Genomic DNA, 18553 nt, shown 5'->3' with positions numbered 1-18553 from the left:
CGTGGGTTTATTTGAAAAGTACCTGCATTGTAAAACAGCAGTGTTTTGTTGTTTTAAAAGAGCATTGCTGGATCCTCTCAAGGCAGAAGACCAACCAGTTCAAAATACAGAAAAAGGAGCCCTGGGTATACTTGTAAAGGCCACTTTGCCCACCAAGATGCCATTCTTTTTTTTGTTGCTTTTTTTTAGGGCTGCACCCACAGCATGTGGAGGTTCCCAGGCTAGGGGTCGAATCAGAGCTACAGCCGCCAGCCTACACCAGAGCCACAGCAACACCAGATCCGAGCTGCGTCTGCAACCTACACCACAGCTCACAGCAATGCGGATCCTTAACCCACTGAGTGAGGCCAGGGATCAAACCTGCAACTTCATGGTTCCTGGTCGGATTCGATTCTGCTGTGCCACGATGGGAACGCCCCAAAATGCCATTTCATTTACCAGCTGCACCTACTTTGACTACACTGCACACACTTACTGACTTTATACCATATGTTGAGTATTTATCCTACAACTGAACTGAGAAAACTTGTCACTGTGATGAAAATTACCCCATGAATACAAATCACCAAAAGAACCCCACGAAAAACACTTTAGAAATCTTTTTTTTAAGAAAGATAGACTATATTCACTCTGTTACTCAGATTCTAAGTGCCCTGTTCTGATTTCCACCTATGTGGTCCATATTTTATTATAGTGATGCTAATAATTTTATGGTAAGGCAGAATGGCTCCCCTGAGGGGAAAATGTCCATTCTTCTGCTTTTAAGGCAGGAAAACACCCAATAGGGTGTCCATTTGTTATCTAATCCTCGAGTACCTGGTGGGAGCTAAAAGCCCTCCACAGCCAGCCATAAACACCTCAGGCTAAAGGGTGCACACCAGGAGCCCTGCTCCTGCCCTTATAAGACAAACTTAACGGGAGGGCGAGAAAGCTACCCAATAAAAGTTAAATGCACAAAAAGCCACTTGGGAGAATAACCCCTTGTGGTGTTATCAGAGGCAGGTGGTGTTTGCGGGGAAGCCCAGAGGAACCTGGGAAGCAAAGGAACCTTGCTTCTTCCTCCCCAGGTGGCTTCAGGATCCCACTGGGTCCCGCACTCCACTGTCCTCGGCTCTTCCCCCAGGGGCCAACTGAGCAGTGGGGGAAAGGAACTCGGAGGGCCTGAGGGACCTGGGCAAGAAAAGGAGGGACCGAGAAGATGAAAGGAAATTAGAGGGGGTCAAAGAAAAGCTGTCTTTATCATCCAGCCTGCTTGATGGATTCCTATGGTCAGAGGCAAGGAGGAGGGATGTCTACCCCCCAGCGAAGGAATTTACTGGGATCTCAGACTCTTCGGGTAATTAGCTAGAAGTATCACTCAAAGACAGCTGCATGTATAAAGCTTCCACTCCTGACTTTTCTCCTTGAGGACTTTCCGACGCAGCCAGAAGAGTTATGGAGGAGTGCTGTGGGCTGGCAGGAAGGGAGTGTGTGTGTGTGTGCGCGCGCGCGTGCGTGTGTGAGGGACAGGAGTGTGGGTGGGTCAGGTCTCCTGGGGTCCAGAGTCTGGCTAAGCCACTTCACCCTGGGGAGCCCCCATCTCCCCTTAACATGGGGACAGTTACAGCTTCACTGCAATGGAAGGAGAGGTTTCAGCTCAGTGCCTGCAAGTGTTTAAGAAATGGTACCAAAAGTAAGTCCTTATGGTTTTCACATCTGTGCTAACTCTTCATCGATATGACACTGGAGGAGGCAGTGTGATGATCAATGCTGCTGGCTCTGGACAAAGCACCATCAGCCCAGAGGGGCTGCAGACACCGGGCCCTTGTTGGTCTAGAATGTTCCATAGAGGAGAAGGCCTGGAGACCTGGCAGGGCGGTCTGTGGGAAGAAGGAGCAAGTCTGTCTTAGGAGTCTGGGCTCCTCTTCTCTTTTCCTAGAAATGCCTCCAAGGTAACCACGCAAATATCAACTGACTCCATAGGCCATGAATGCTATTTTGTGTCCACTATGGCATAGATTGGTGTCCTCAAACCATGGCATGTACCCCTCTGGGGACACCTGAGACCCTTCTACAGAGTCTCTGGGTAGTTTTAGAGTCAACGTCTAGATGCTCTTCTTCTACGTGTGCCACGTCCTAAGACTAGCCTGCCCAGGGGCGCTCCTGCGGCCAGTCCTCCTTTCACAATCGCCCCTCTGCCTTCCTGAGCCAGTGTGCTTCTTGCCCATCTCATGCATTTTACCATGAGGCACTGTCCGGGGGACAGACACCTGCAGGTGCCACGTGAGGACAGTCCAGGCATGCGTGGCTCCTTGGCACAAACTGGTATTGGTGGCTCGTGATGTGAGCACACGTCATTGGGAACTTAGTATTCCAAGCACATGGGCCTGAATCTAGTCACGCAAATCCAATCCGAAGGGCAGTCTGCAGAAGAGCAGGCAAGACAGCCAGGGCTTTTCAAAAATGTTAGTGTCATGGGGGAAAAAAAGGCTTGGGAGCTAATTTTAGGTTAAAGGAGACTAAAGAGACATGATGATCAAATTTGTGACCCTTGATTAAGGGAAAGAAACTACGAAGGACATTTTTGCCACAACGAGGGAAATCTGAATGTGGATTATCTACTGAATAACAGTATTGTATAAATATTAAATTTCCTGAGATTGATAACTGAATTGTGGTTATAAAAGGTAATATTTTTGCTGCTAGCAGGTTCATGCTAAAATACTTATTATGATTGCAACTAATTCTCAAATGGTTTAGAAAACAAGAAGGAAGCAAACTGCTAAAAGAGTCCACAGGCGTTTGCTGTACTACAAATGATGAAAACGTACTAAGGAAAAGTCCTGTATAAATAAATCAAGAAAGATCAAAGTGGGTGCTTCCATATTTCATGTGGCCAGGCACTCATGGCAAAACATGGTACTCTATCTGCCTGTCTGTCCAGCCACCCAGCCATCTATTCTTCTTACAATTAGGATCCAGAAGTGTGGTGGTGTCAGTATGCATGTATTAACATGTGTATTTGAGGTGAAAATGAAGTTGGACATTTTCTGACCAAAAACGTCAGCTTATTTGAACTGATCTGTTTGATAGTTTTCCATAAATTGAATAAGCTAAATTTGCGGCTCCAAGGTGTTGCCAAAAATATGAGATGAACATACATGGTTCCCAGATGGGCCGGGAATTACATCTGCTACAACCATTGAAACGTGTGATAAAAAAATTGCACGTCACCTTAGAGGTGTACAATAGTTTTGCAACATAATTTTGCAGGTTTGCAAGGAAAAAAGTATGAAGACTTTTAAAATCACGCCTCTCTAGCTCAGTTATCTTGTAAAATCATACAGAAGTGAGTTTTGTCCATCCTGAGCTAACTAATTGATTCCCTACAGTGACCCAAGATCTGAGTATGCAAACCCACTCCATTCCCAGAGGTGATCATCCTGACATGTGTGCAGTCACCCGTGGCTTCCTATGTCATAACCCCTTCCCTGGGCGGAACAGGAGCCATCTGAGAACAAGAAACTTCCTGAAGGGCTCCCAAAGGCCATCAGCCTATCACTCACTGGAGGAGACCTCACTTTGTCCCAGTGAGTTAGGGAGACCTCTGTCATTGCAAAAAGCATCAATATTATAGGAGTGTGCAGAGAAATGCATGTTTCTTTCCCTAAAATGTCCTGATTTGGACTTTGAAGTAGCCACTAATAATATGAGCCAAGGTCCCCTGGGGCCCAAACAGGGATCAAAGACAGTGCCTCAAGGAAATATAATATTCCTAGCTTCTTTCTATTAGTTTGCTCATTTGATCTTCCTAAAAATGTGTTTCAGTTAGTGAGTGTATTTTTAGCAAGCCAAGGTTTGGGTTTTCTTAATCTAGTAATATGAGAGCACAGTCTGGGTTAAGCCAAAATTATTTAGCTTTGGGGACTAGAAGTTTGAGGTTCGAATTCTGGCTTCATCACTTGCTAGATTTGTGACCTTGAGCAAACCTCTAGGTCTCACCGTTTCATCTGTACAATGGGGATAATAACAACTCCTTTTTACCAGTAGAGTTCAAACTTACTTGATTTTAGGACAAGATACAAAACCTATTAGTTAACATAAGAAATGTTGGACAGGGTGTGGAGAAAAGGGAACCCTTCTAGACTGTTGATAGGAACATAAATTGGTGCAGCCTTTATGGAAAATAGTATCAAGCTTTCTCAAAAAACTAAAAATAGAGTTGCCATATGATCTAGCAATCCACTCCTGAGCATATATCTGGACAAAACTATAATTCAAAAGATACATGCACCCTAATGTTCATAGCAGCACTATTCATGATAGCCAAGACATAGAAACAACCTAAATGTCCATCTACAGAGGGATGAATAATGAAGATGTGGTACATACACACAATAGAATACTACTCAGCCATTAAAAAGAATGAAATAATGCCATTTGCAGTGACATGGATGGACCTAGACATTATCATGCTAAGTGAAGAAAATCAGAAAAAGACAAATACCATATGATATCACTTATACCCGGAATCTAAAATATGACACAAAAGAACTTATCTATGAAACAGAAAGAGACTCTCAGACATAGAGACGAGACTTGTGGTTACCAAGGGAAAAGTTGGGTGGGGGAGGGATAGAGGGGGAGGCTGGGACTACCAGATGGAAACTATTACATATAGAATGGATAAACAGCAAGGTCCTACTGCATAAGCACAGGAAACTATATTCAAGATCTTGGGATAAATCATAACAGAAAAGCATGTAAACATATGCACAAATAACAGAATCAGGGTTATCCATTAGAAATTAACACAACATTGTAAATCAACTATACTTCAATAAATTAAAAAACTCTGTTAAAAAACTGGGTTACCACATAGAGAGCTAAGAGGTGCTATGATACTAATTTTATTTTTAAAATTTTTACATATTTATTTTTTAATTGAAGTATATTGATTTACAATGTTGTGTTAGTTGTAGGAGTACAGCAAAGTGATTCAGTTATACATACATATATATTTCTACATACATATGCATAATTGTATATATATTTATATTCTTTTTCAGATTCTTTTCCATTATAGGTTATTACAAGGTAGTGAATATAGTTCTCTGTGCTATATACAATAGGTGCCAGTAGTTTATCTATTTTATCTATAGTAGCATATATATATATTCTATACAGTAGCATGTATGGTTAATCCCAATTCCTAATTTATCCCTCCCTCTCCCTTCCCCCTTTGGTAACCATAAGTTTGTTTTCTATGTCTGTGGGTCTATTTCTGTTTTGTAGATAATTCATTTGTATGATACTAACTTTAAGTTTTTATTTGTAGCTATCCACTTATCGGAGCATTAACAGGTTGATTCAATTGTGCCTATGCCTGGACACTTTTGAAAAAATCAGGGCACACTTCAAAATGAAAAATAGCCCATAGTGTACTCTCATGGAGCCTGGGCACTTGAGTAATTTTTGTAACAAGAAGCCTTGTTTCTGCCATTTTCTGCCACCTGCTTGCTTCAGATACTCTAGTGGCACCCTGCTGCCATCAAAAACAGAGCAAGCACCTTCTTTTCCTGGGTTTTACAGCATCTCGTAATCTGGGTATCACCTACAGAGATAGCCTAAATTTCACACCACTTCCCGCCACCTGTTCTCAGTACTTGGCGACTAGTCTGGCCTCCTCCTCATATCTACCACCTGCCCCTTCCCCATGTCGTGGTCACAAATTTGCCCATGCTTCCCCTTGGTCTGGAATGTGCCCTTTTCCTTTCCTTTCCTAAGACCCATCTTTCAAGTACCAGCTGAAATTCTCCCTCTCCCCAAATTCTTCCCTGCTCTGATCTCCAAACCCCAGTGACTTCATTGCTAGGAATTCTTACCATGACTATAGCTAACGTACAGGCCGTGGTCGACAGAGCTATCTGTTTGACTGGCAGTCCGCCCGCCCGCCCACCCACCCACCTGTCTATCCACAGCTTACAACTAGATCATAAGCTATTTAAGTTCACAATTTTGCCTTTTAGATGCCCACACAGCACCTAGTGCGTAAGATATTTAATACTTGCTTCCTGATCAAGCTCAAGTGATTAATGAAAGAATATGTGTCTTAATTGAATAAGGGGGCTATGCACCATTAAGTGCTTAATAAACAAAGATGAAAGGGACATCAGGAGGGGAAAATGCCAGATAGCTTTTATTTTTCTATCAGTGAAAGTAGAATTTTTTGACAATAAATCTTTGCCCGTTGGATCGGCCTAAGGTCTTAAGACTGGCCAATTCAAATTAAGCCTGAAATAGATTTCTCTAAACAGCAACGGTTTGAAATAGGTCTTAAGACTGAGGCCAGAGTGAGATGTCGGTCTCAGATCTCAAGTGAGGACTCAGGCCTCCTAAGAGTTGGACATGCAATTTCCTCTTTTTAATTACATTTTAAAAATTATAGTTGATTTACAATGTTGCGCCAATTTCTAATGTACATATAGATTCTCTTTCCTTCTTTCTTTCCTTCCTTCCTTCCTTCTTATGGCCACACCTGAGGCATATGGAGGTTCCCAGGCTAGGGGTTGAATTGGAGCTGCAGCTGCCGGCCTACACCACAGCCACAGCAACGCCAGATCCAAGCCTCGTCTGTGACCTACACCACAGCTCACAGCAACGCCGGATCCTTAACCCACCACATGAGGCCAGGGATGGAACCTGTGTCCTCACAGATACTAGTCAGATTCATTTCCGATGAGCCACGACGGGAACTCCCTACATTCCTTTTCTTATACTATTTTCAATCATGGTCTATCCCAAGAGATTGGTTATAGTTCCCTGTGCTGTACAGTAGGACCTCATGGCTTATCCATTCTAAATGACACTCAGTTTCTTGATTCCAAGAGCCCCATTCCAAGTGGCATTGCCCCTCTCCAGCTTAGGTGCTTTATTATAGTATTGCCTATTCACAGAGTCTCTAAAATAAGAAGAAACGAAAGATGCACACTGCATACTTATTCTAAACTTATAACATTAGATTTGAAAGCTTCCCATGTAACCAGCTTGTTGCCCTAGAAGCTATGGGCAGAAAGTTTACTAAATTCGCTAACAGTTTCTTTCTGGGTGTATGAAACATCTTAAACATTCAGTTGGGGTCACTGAAAACAGAAAGCACTCTTTTCTCAAGACAGGTAGCCTCTGATGCACAGCCCCCTCATCTCTTAGGTGTAAGGATGTTAGTCTGTGCTGGCTCCCATCTCCCCATGGGAGAAGAGGGTCTCCCTAACATGAGACCTTGAAAATCTGGTGGGAAAAATTCCATAGGAACTATGTGGGCTCAGAACATGGGGAAGGGAAGGAGCTGTGAAACCTGGGAAGAGCCAGGGGGAGCTGACCCGGGGGGTGAGGATCCCAGGCAAGGCTGGCCCGCCTACGTGCTGACCAACTGACTGACTGTGGGGCCCAAAATAGCCTCCCCGCAAGGCCTGCATTTCTTTCACTCTCTGTACTTTGTTGTGCTGCTTGAAATTCCACCATTTAGAGCAATGTCTTGGCAGAGGCTGAAGTGCAAGCCTAAGGCGGGAGAAAAGGCATTCACTGGGCGCCTGGGGAGGGCTGTGGAAGGACAAAGGTGGCAAGCACAATAGCTATTTACGGGGCACTGGCTTTACAAATCATTTTTTTTTTCACCCTCACAGCAGCTGCGTGAGGCAGGAGCAACAGTATTCCTATTTTACAGATGAGGAAACTGAGGTTTAAGAGCTGTTAAGTAATAGCTAGTTAAGTGGCAAGGCTGATCTGAATGTGGCAACATGAGCTCTCGCTTATTCAAATCCCTTGATTTCTTGCTCTGTGCGCTCCTTTTGCGGTTTATGGGGCCTGGGAAGAGACGCTGGCCTGATAATATTGTAAATTATATCTCAGTTATATCGTGGCTTACATAGATTTTTGTGGGCTAGTCTGGGAACTTGATAGCTTGATTTATAAGACTGCTTCTCTAGGAAATTTTGTGACTGGCTACCAAACTGGTGGAATATAATCCCATTCTATTACAACAAATTGTGGATTACCAGAGACTATAATTAACAATGCTCAGTGTTTTCTTCTAGTTGGTTTCTGGTCACACAAAAAGCCCACCTTTCCAGCCCAAAGTTCTTCATGGTTCATTTTAGTTTGCAATACTACCAAGGTACCATGCATTGTACATTTACTAGGTAGTATGTTTCATGAAGCCAGGGGCTTTTTGTCTGGGCAGCAAGGAATTTTCCCAGCATCCAGGACAGTGCCTGGCTCATACTGGCACACATCCATTACTTGTGGAAGGAATATGCGCTTTTAGATCACATATTTTTAAAAACCCCATGTGTATATTTATGATTTCCCTTGTGGAACACATTTAGAGCTGTCACATGCAGCTCAGATCTGCTATAGGACAATGATGAACTAACCTTTAAGAAGCTCAGACAACCTAGTGCAACACAAGTTGAAAACCTTCCTCCCACACAAAGTGTTTTCCCCTGGGTACCAAAACCGACTGCTCTGTGTTTCAGTGGTTTGGACACACTCTGGTCCTGGCTTCATGTCTCCTGCTGCCATGGAACCCTGACATTCTGGACAAGCTGCTTTTACCTCTTTAAGTCTGGGAAGGCTGAAGGGTTACCTTTCAGCTCTAAAATGCTAGGACACCTGCCAGTATCACCTTCCAGTCTCACCTGCTCTATCCCTCAAGGCTGCTCTAATTGCCCTTTGAGAAGCTCCTGGTAAAAAGCAAAAGAAAAGAATAAAGATGGTGAGAGGGAAAAGTTTTGGATGCCCCAAAAGGAAAGGCACAAGTCCTTGACTTCAGACAAGTTCAAGGTTGCTGTAGGGGGCAGCCACAGCCCCTGAACTTTAGAGTCAACCTCTATGCAAGCAAGTGAGCCAGTTATGGATTCTATTTGGTTCAGCTTGTGATAATTCGGAACGGAAATCTGGCTGTTTCATTTACACTGGAACCAGCAGGACACACGCAACCTCCAGGGTGAGTATGCGGAGAGAGTGCCATCCAATCCCATTTGAACAGCACAGAATGACTCAAGGTGGCACAAAAGAGCCTGGGCTCAATCACTAGGTTACAAGCATTCTAAAGGAAGAGGGACCAGGAGTTATGGTACTTTCTATTTTTAAACGAAACGAGGGACCTAATGTTTTTCTGCATAAGCCTTAACCAGTTGCACAATATACGGTGCAGGATATAAATGTCAGCACGGTGACAGGCGCATGCTGACACTGGTGGAGTGTTCAAAGTCTGCACACCATCATTATTCTGCCTTCCTTGCACTGACAGCTTGCTACCGAATTGAACATACCTGGAAAGAAGTCAATTTGGCTTAGAATACAGCTCACTTTCTCTTTGGGAACATTTCTCTTTCAAAGACCTATTGGGTCTTCCCAAAGATAAAACAGAATCGGCTGTGTTCTGTGGGTTCAAATGTAAATAGAATAGTCAGAATCTTGTCCATTGATGACTCAGCATCGGTGTCGGAAATGGAAGTAGTCTCTCTTCCCCCACAACACTCCCCCCCCTCCCCTGTCCCAGAATCGGTAAAGGTAGGACTAACTAATCTGTGACTGGTTACACCTTATATGAGGCACAGATTTTCTTAGAGTAATATCATGTCATTGCCATTCAACCCTGACTGCACAACAGACTCACCTGGGGAACATCTAAACATCCACACGCCCAGGCCACACCAATTAGATCCGAGTCTCTCCAGGTGAGGTCCAGCAGCAGTAGTCATTAAAATTCCCCAGGTGAGTCCACTGAGCAGGGGTCTTTTCTTATGAGTCTCTTCCCAAAGGATGGTTAGGGCAGGAGCATGAAGGTTCCCAGGGGGCAAATCTCACAGTCACTGGCATTTTTGGAGTCGAACGGCCTCCCTTTACTGTATAATTGTAAACCGTTCATTGAGTTCTATAGTAAGTAAGTAACTTGTCCAAAGTCATAGAGTTAGCTGAAAGCAGAGCCAGAACCAGGAGTTAGCATTAAATAAGCCTAAGTAGACAGGATACTAATATGCTAATTAAATCTCCAAGAATTAATCAGCTTCATAATCAGGCACAGTCAATTTTCCTCTCCAGCATGTCTCGGTTAGAAAACTATTACCTCCCACGGTGTTCCTGTTCCTCTGGCCTAAGCTGTCTGAATGAATGAAAAGCCACTTAGCTCTCATGGGTACTGCTCTGAAGATAATGACACTTAAGGACATTTTAAATTTAAGTTTCTAGTAGGAAAACACTGATATACACTAAGATGGAAATTCGTGGTTGAAACCAAAGCCTTTAAAAAATAGGCTTATAACGACTTACGGACAAAAACTCTTGGAACAGTTACTTTAATTTCAAGGGATCAACTGTTTTCTCTTTCTAACCCTAAATCACTCTTGAAGTCTTAATTTGCCTTAGAAAAATGCACTTTTTCTTGGAACGTCTGGAAAAAGATGCTTTTACTGTTGTAATTAAGCATGAAATAAGCACATCCCAGTTCCTGGGCTATTTTTAGCCCCAGGCCACGGGTCCCGGGGGACTCTGGCATACAGCTGACTTGTTGGACCCCTCCTACTGTGTCACAGTATGGTTCAAAAGCAAAATAGCTTGAGGGGTAATGGGAATGGGGAGTAGCAAGGGTGACATTCTGCTTAGGGCTTGCTATTGCTTTAGTCTGGGGTTGTGCAAACTTTCTAGTGTTATCTTTGTTAGCTCTCTACCTCCTCAATAATGTCTAATTTATGATGTAGCATCCTTTGCTTCATGCAACAGATAAACTTGTGAAGAGTGCAGGGTAAATTCTATCAAACCAGAGTTGACATGCCCTAATTAACTGCTATCTTGGCATTTTTGCGAGGCAAATCACACACTTCTTTTCTAATAGGAATAGCCTGCTCTTAAGAGTGAACATTGTTATGTGCGGAGTGAACTACAGCTTTCTTTGCCCTAGTCCCAGCTAGCACTATTTACCGTCGTTTTTCTACAACCGGAACTTTTCTGAACAGATTTGACACTGCCCAGATGCTTGTTCTGGAAATCAAGGCCTTTCTGTGCTTTCTCTGACTCTGGCTTGGTTTTGTGAAACCTCAGCCTCTTCCCCTGCAAGGGCGGTTTAGGATGAAAAAGCAATTGTTTTCGGAATTCAGCACGGCCAGGTACACCCAAAGCAGAGAAAAGGGGACAGCTGTGTGTTTTCCTATGGTAGTGGTCGTGGTGGGGAAAACAGCTGTCCTTTGGAATGCTGAACCGGCAGCATAAAAATGTGTTACCCTCTGTGCTGGGCAAAAGCAGCACGTACCATATACAGACTAGGCGCTGGGGACTTGGGGCTACCCACCCACCAGGAGAGGGCTTCAGCGCCAGCGCGGCTCTGCCTGCGGCTCCGCAGGACACACTTCAGTCGGGGCTAACTTGGGGTGCGTGCGAACGGCGGGCAGGGTGACCCCCGCGGGGAGGGAACGGTTCTTACAGTCACTGCTCAGCGCGAAGGGCGCACGGCGGCGGCCGAGGGAGTGGTCTTCGGCGGGCGCCTCGGGAGGCCTCTTACCGGCGGGCAGCGGGAAGGCGGACGCGGTGTGGAGCAGCACCAGGCAGACAGCCACGACATCCCATAACTTCATCTTAGAGTCCCGTCCAGCGGCGGCACCTGCGCGGGCGAGCGGGTGGGGGAGAGAAACCGGCCGGCGCACGTTAGGCCTGGACGCCCAGGGCTCATCCCCGCGGGTCCCGGGGCATCTTCCACCCGGACCGCCGCAGCCCAGCGGTTCCCCCCGCATCCCCCACCGTTTCCTTCCTTCCTTCCCTTCCACCATCTGATTTCAGGGGTCGGATTTTCCAGCAGGGCCGCAGCATCCGCCAACACCAATCCGACGACACCGGGATACCTGGCCAACGCCCGTACTGGAGCGCAAACACACTCCCATTCCTAGCAGGCGACCGAGCAACCCTTTCACCCTGTGCCTCCCCGCCCCCTCCAGCAGCTCCCAAAGGCCTGGACCCAACAAGAAACCAGCCTTTTATTTTAGGAATAGAATCAAGTGCAGTAAGTACAGCACGGGGTCCTGATCCTGCTCTCAGCTAGGCGGGGGCCATCACAGTGGCACCACTAACCCCGCCTACGCTTCCTTCCTCCCACGTAAATTAGTATTTTGTCGTCGGAACAAGAAGTTAGTGGCGACTTGGAGAATTTGGGGCTGTCCGGGAATATCTGCTATAAAGTTACTTAGCTTCCCAATGTTTCAACTCGCTTTAAAACACTTCTGCTACCTCTTAAGTTTATGAACATTAACATAAGAAAAGGCTTAGCTGAGGATAACGGTAAGAGCTCAATAAATGCTTTAGCATAGCTGTTGGGTAGGGATTGCATCTGTCTTGAAAATGTTCCTGGTATACCCGACCGCCTTCTCTTTATTTTTACAGTTTTGGGAGATTGTAACCGTAAATCCACCACCCTCTCAGCCCACGCCCGATCACAGTCACTCCTGGACGACTGGACCCGGTCGGGCAGCTGCAGAGGAGCATGGGCACCAAAAGGCCTAGACCCGGAAAGAGTGCGCGGTGGGGGCTCAGCTCCTCTCATCGAGGGGGCTGCGTTTGACTTCTCAGTCATTACACCCCTAGAAAGGAGGGTCATGCAGCTGGGGGCGGGCAAGAAAAAGGTACCTTCAATTTGACGCCAAGCCCCACACAGTTAGGAGGTGGGGGGGGGGGAGACCCCGGCACGCCGGGGGTGCGGTGTTACCCAGTGCCTTCCCAATACTAGTGTTCCAGTTTCCAAGGGCATTTTCGAGGGGAAACTATGAGATTCATGCAGTTGATTATCCCTTCTCCTCCAAAAAGGGATTCTTAGGAAAATCTAAGACTTTGTTCTAAGACCGTAAAAGCAAAAACCTCACACCTTTCCTCTCTATTAGTTGCCAGGAGCGCCCACCTCCCTTCCAGCAACTGCCCTCCACCCCCATCTCCACCCAGAACTCCGGGTTCCGGTGCAGGCCACCCCGGGAAGCGTTTAATTCGACCGCCGCCTCCCACTGCTGCGGAGATGAATGCATTTTCCATCCCTCGGGCGTCTGTTTGTTCGCGACGCAGCTGTTGGGCTCGGGGAGCCTGTAGGGTCTAGGAACTCCGAAAACCTGCATCTCCGGGCGCCCCATCCCGCGCTGGCTGGTCTACAAACCCGGAGAAAAGGAAAGGCTCCCGGTTGGGGTGCACGGTCCTGGGCTACACCTCACCCAGGCCGTGCAAAACAAGCCCTGAGTGGCGCTAAAGCAAAGAGGACGGAGGAACGCGAGACCTCCAGTCCCCTCGCCCGAGTGCCAACTCGAGGGTGCGTGTGAACTGGCGGGCAGCCCTGAGCGGCAGGGAGGCGGGGGGGTTAATGTATAATTTCACATCGCGGTGCCCGCCAGCAGGAAGCGACAGAGGCACCAGATTTCCCTTCCGCATTAAGAGGGGTTTTCCTTTTTTTTTTTTTCCTGCTTGGCCGACGGAAGGCTTTTTAAATTGGACGTGGAGAGCCTCAATTAAAAGTGTGTTGAAGCTGGCAGAAGAGGAAACAGCGGAAAACTCCCCGCCTCCCCAGAGGAGGCTCCCGTTCCCGCCCTCTACCGGGTGCGGCGCAGGCCTGGAAAGAGCTCTCCCACCTCCCTCGGGACGGGGAGGGCGCATTCTTCCCTCTGAGCACCGCAGGGGCAGGCTCCAGTCGGAGCGGCTCTTCAGTTCCCGGTATTTGGAGGGCGGAGGAAGAGGAGGGGGTCTGGAGGCTGAGAATTCACAGCGGGCTGCGAGGAGTTTTCCCCAGAGCTCATCTGGGCCCCACCCCACTCACGCACACCCCGCGGCTTTCTTGTTAGTCCCTATTGCTTTCTCCAGGCGCATCTGCCGCAACCCTAACGTTTGCTACGCGCGTCAATTGCTGAACGCGCTGCCACGTGCGGTAACCAAGCTCTCCTCTCCTAGTTGGCTCCGCCAGGTGCCCCCGCACTCGTTTTCGTACCCTTCAGCCTGCTTCCCCTCTGCGCCTGGACCTACGTGCCCTGCAGGGCAAAAGGGGAGCGTTTCGGGCGCCGGCACCTGGTGGTCCCCAGGCTTGGGGCGGAAAGGACGCCCCAGAGAATCGGAGTGGCGGCAGAAGCAGCCGCTCGCCACCGGGCCCTTCTGGGTTCCCAGCACCAGGGGGCACCAGAAACCGCCTGAGTCTCGTGCGCCCACGGGGTCGGGAGGCTGCGTTGTCATTTTAAGTATAAAACCGACGAACAAGCACTCCCCCCTTATAATCCTTTCTAATCCAAACTACCTCCCCGCCCCCCGAACTTCTGGGAGTTCTCTCCAGCATCCCTGCTTTTCAGGCTCCTACACCTCTTCATCCTCTCTCCTTAATTTTCCTCTACCCACCTCACTTAAACTAGTTTCTCGGCAACTTGATTTTGGAACCCCCCCACCACCCCGCGCCGCCGCCCCCGATTCCCCGTGTCACCGTGACAGCTTCACCGCGGGTGAGCGCTTCCGCCGCCGGTGCCCCCGCACCTTCTCAAGTCTGGCAGACTGGGAGGTTTGTTTAGGCTTTGCCTTCAAGGTCTAGGTCTCAGGGAGAAAAAAAGGAGGTAGGTGGGCGGGTGGGGGCGTGCTGTAACTCGGGGGCTTTCTTTGGGGGATAGGGACAGAAGTTGCTGAAAGATGTCTTGCTTTTTTAAACTGTGCGTCGTATCCTGGACTGAAGGAGGACTCATTCTAACAGTTGGGCCCAAGATCCGGATAGGAAAAAGAATGAGGGACGCTTTCTGCAGACCCTTTCTGCAGTTTGGGAGGTGGGGCTGTCTGTTAAAGGGCCTGAGGCCGGGATCCAGATCCAAAGGAACCCGAATCCCTTGAGAGTGTGGGATGGGGACACCGTGGGCTCCCCGGACACCTGACACTTGTTGAAGAGGCGGCACAGTCCCAGAACCCTGCCCAAGCGAAGAGGTGGTGAAAACTGCGGAAGCGACCTGGTCGGGGCAGAAGCCCAGAGGCTCCCACTTCGAGGGCTTTGAGGGAAGAGGAGCGTGCGTGAGGTTGGAAGCAGCACCTCTTCCTTGGAATACTTAAGTGTAAATTCAAAATACCGTGGAAGAGTCGAGTGCACTCTAACATATCCGTAGCAGGGCCTGGAAAAGTTGTGTTTTCCCTACCAATGAGCAAAAATATTGGCAGCACGGAGTTGGGCAGCTCCGCCCGGGGCGCGCAGGTCCGCTCTTAGGGCGGGCTTGCCACCGCCAAAACTAGGGCGGCGCCGGGAGCCTGGGGGGTTCCAACGAAATCATTTCCCGCCCCGAAGAGGGTTCGTTTTCGCCAGGTGGGGCGGCGGACCAAATGAAGGCCAAATCTGCCCTGAGGTGGTGCAAGGTAGTGGTGGGGGTGTTACTGGGGAGGTGGCGCAGAGTACAGGAGAAAAGAAGTCTTTAAAACAATCACTTCGATGGCCTAGAGGAGACCTTGAGAAGGTACAAGAGCCTGTTCGAGGTGGAGACCGGAGTCTTGGACTGTCCAGGAAGCCTCTCTCCTAACCTCGACGCAGATGATTAGTTGCGGTCGCGGGCATTATTAGGAAAGCGCAAGCAAGCAACCGGTCCCGAAAAGGGCGAGGAATGTAGATTTGCAAGAAGGCGCCCGTAGCGGGTGAGCGCTCTATTCTGAGGTTCCCTGCACCTTTGCAGAAGCCCTTCCCAGGGCCTGCACCTTCCCTGGAACAGACCCAAACAAGTTACACTCCCAGGAGTGACAACTCTGCAGTTGCACGTCCACAAAGGACTCAACTTTGGTTGTGGTGGGTTCAAAGACGATCCCAGACCTGGACCTGACCGAAGAGCGCCCCGCCGAGACGGGGAGGGAAACTACCCCTAGCGGACAAGCCGAGGGTTCAGAGGCATCAGGGGCACCAGAGATCTTTGCTCACGTGGAAAGGCTAGCCTCTCTCCGGTTCAACTTCTCTCTCTCTCCTCTGTCCTCTCGGCGCCTCGGTTCCCTCTAGTCTTTGCTCTTTCTAGTCTCACTGGCTGCTCTGGGGTCCAGCCGCGCCCCCTCTGCCTCCAGCGCCCCGCAGCCCGCTGCGCCCGCCGGCGACTCATGCGCCACCCGCCCCCTCCACCCAGGCCCGCTCCTCCACTTACCTCGGATCCGGTCTCCGCAGACCCCCAGTTGGACATTAACTCCAGGAGCCCCAAGTCCCAGCCAGGACACCCATCCGAGCCGAGGGCAGGAGCGCAGAGCCCCGCCCAACAGGTCAGGGGCACGAGTTCGCAATCCCGGGGTCGCTCGGGGCAGCGAGGGCGCGCAGGAGGCGGCGGCCAAGGCTCCCGCCGCCGCCGCCGCCGCCGCCGCCGCGAGAAGGGCGAGGGATGCCGACAGCTCCCCCGCCGACTCTCCGCACCCCCAGAAGCAGAGGTCCGAGCAGCCGCCGCTGCCTTGGGTGGGGGGTGACAGGGCTGCGCGCACCGCGCTCTTGGCCGGGGCTGAGCGGGAGCGGGGCGCGGCGGGAGGATCAGCGGCGGCGGCCGCGCTCTGCGCCTTCTCCAGGCGCAGCGCTTGGGAGCACGAGTCGGGCCGGGCTGATGCTGCCGCCGGAGCTGAGGTCTGGCCTGAAAATCCGAACGAGACACCACGTCAGCCGGCGCCGAGAGTCCCGTGAAGACATGAGGGCGCCAGGAGCGCAGGCTGGTCCTTGAGAGCCCGGGCCGGGGGGCCGGGGTGGGGGAGGGGAGGCGCGGGGCCCCGGGAGGGGAGGGGTCGGGAAGCGGCGGTGGAGGGGAGGGAATGGAGAACAGCGAGGAGGCGCCCGAGCTCCCGAGGCGGGGGCTCGGGGTGCGAGTGGGTGACGCGAGGCGCCCCTCCCCGGGGTGCAGGGAGAGATAGCTCTCGGCGCCTGGAGACGCTGTCGGGTTCGCGCCTCCTCCTCGCCGGGTAGATCCGGAGGAATGTGCGGAGCTCGGCGCAGACCAACCGAAGGGAGCAATCCGAACTTGACCGCGGCGCCCGCGCCTGGCTTCGCTCTCCTGCCTCGCTCTCTGAGCTCGGGCTCTGTCGGGTGGAGGGCTGCCCCGGGCTTCCCTCGCGCCTGTCCAAGGCTTTTCTTCCTCCTCGGGTATCTGGCCCTCTGGCTTTTCTGCAGGGCAGAAGGCAGTGGCGAGGAGAGTAGCAGCTGGCTGGAGTTCTCCTAGCACTTGGGAGGAGAGATATGGAGCGGCTCAGGGAGGGAAGCCGAGTGTTTGCCAGGGGAGGCTGAGAGTGGGGAAGAATTTATAGGGCTCTCACTCCGTGACGTGCCCTCCAGTGGCTTTTCTGATTCGCTTTCTGACCTAAACACACATTAGTTTAGTCCCCATGCTAGGGCCAACACGGTCTCCAAATATCTGCTGGCTGAAGTCAGAGGCTTTGCATATCATGTATTACATGGCAGGCAATGAAGAAGGCTTCTGAGCCTGGCCGGCTCCTCAGTCCTAGGCTCCGTTTTAATGCTGTTGTAATCGAACACCAGACGTGGGGTACGCACATACATTCAGAATCCCAATTCCAGAGGCGTAAGATCACTTTATCAGAAACAGGTTAGGGGAGGTGGGGCTAAACCTGCTTTCATCCAGGTTTTCGAAAATGTAGGTGGGTAACCTAAGCAAGCACTCCCTTGGGTGCTGAATTTCCAGTGAGCAGGGACCCGGCTTCCAACCCTGAGCTCTGTGAGACCTCTTAGGCATTCCTTTTGTTGGTTTGCTTGCCACCAGAAGTGCCAGAGCCTTCTTTTGTAGCGGACAGGAGGAGGGCAAGTCCTTACACACCCTGCACATGACTCTCCCCATAAATCCATTTCATTCACACAGGGCATGAAATGAGCTCTACCTTTAAAATAGGTACCAAGTAAGGTATGCCTTTGCTAAGCACAAACCTGCTTTCCGGAAGCCACTGGACCTGCATTCAGTGGGACCTCTTTTATTTTATTAGTTGGGGCCAGGGAGAGCGTAAACAGGCTCAGTTTACATCCATGTGCCTCTTATTTTATGACTCATCCGGTTGTTGGGGAGTAAGCATTCATCAAATAGCTGATACAGACAATAGGTAGGGGAAATGTGTGTGGCAATGGGGGTGGGGTGGGGTGAGGAATCGCATATTGTTAAACTTCTTAAAAGTCAAAGATCAGCTACTTTGGAGGTTTGTCGGTGAAGCTCCTGTGGGAGGCAAATTGTTCTTACTAACATTACCGTGATTTAAGGTTAAGCAGAGTGACAATTAAGTCATCCAAACATACCTTGTTGAAATTGGGATGCTTACCTTAGTTCTGCAGAATGTGACATTTCCTTCTTTGATAGATTACAGGAGAAATGTAGATGGATTTGGAAATGGGAGGGCGGAATAAGCTTAAAATATTTATTTTAGTTTAGCATTGCTTTTGGAATTCAAAGGCAACTCTGGTCAGTGGTCTTACCATGAATGATTTCCTCATTTTCAGAAGGCTTTTCACTGGGCAGGTCATGACTTTCAAGCACCTGCGATGATTTAGTGCTCGTGATGTACCAGGCAAAGTGCTAGACCTTGGGAATTG

At 49.4% G+C, this 18553-nt stretch overlaps 1 protein-coding gene across 5 annotated transcripts in view; it reads right to left on the bottom strand.

Annotated features, from left to right (window-relative positions):
• The window catches only part of GDNF (glial cell derived neurotrophic factor), a 29336-nt gene extending 12711 nt beyond the window's left edge, over positions 1–16625 (bottom strand). Inside the window, exons 1-2 of one of the 5 annotated variants that reach the window (XM_047766783.1) lie at positions 16134–16625; positions 11459–11635 (exon numbers count right to left, since the gene is read on the bottom strand). In XM_047766783.1, the coding sequence (XP_047622739.1) occupies positions 11459–11609 (151 nt within the window). In that variant the 5' untranslated portion in view covers positions 11610–11635; positions 16134–16625. Of the gene's footprint in view, positions 1–9658; positions 10351–11458; positions 11885–16133 lie in introns of those variants that run through there. The other 4 variants (XM_047766790.1, XM_047766756.1, XM_047766764.1 and 1 more) reach the window with 4 other exon arrangements.
• Positions 16626–18553: the final 1928 nt, after the last annotated feature.

Source organism: Phacochoerus africanus, chromosome 1, assembly GCF_016906955.1.
Source record: "Phacochoerus africanus isolate WHEZ1 chromosome 1, ROS_Pafr_v1, whole genome shotgun sequence".
NCBI lineage: Eukaryota > Metazoa > Chordata > Mammalia > Artiodactyla > Suidae > Phacochoerus > Phacochoerus africanus.
This window is presented reverse-complemented; position numbering and strand designations above follow the sequence as displayed.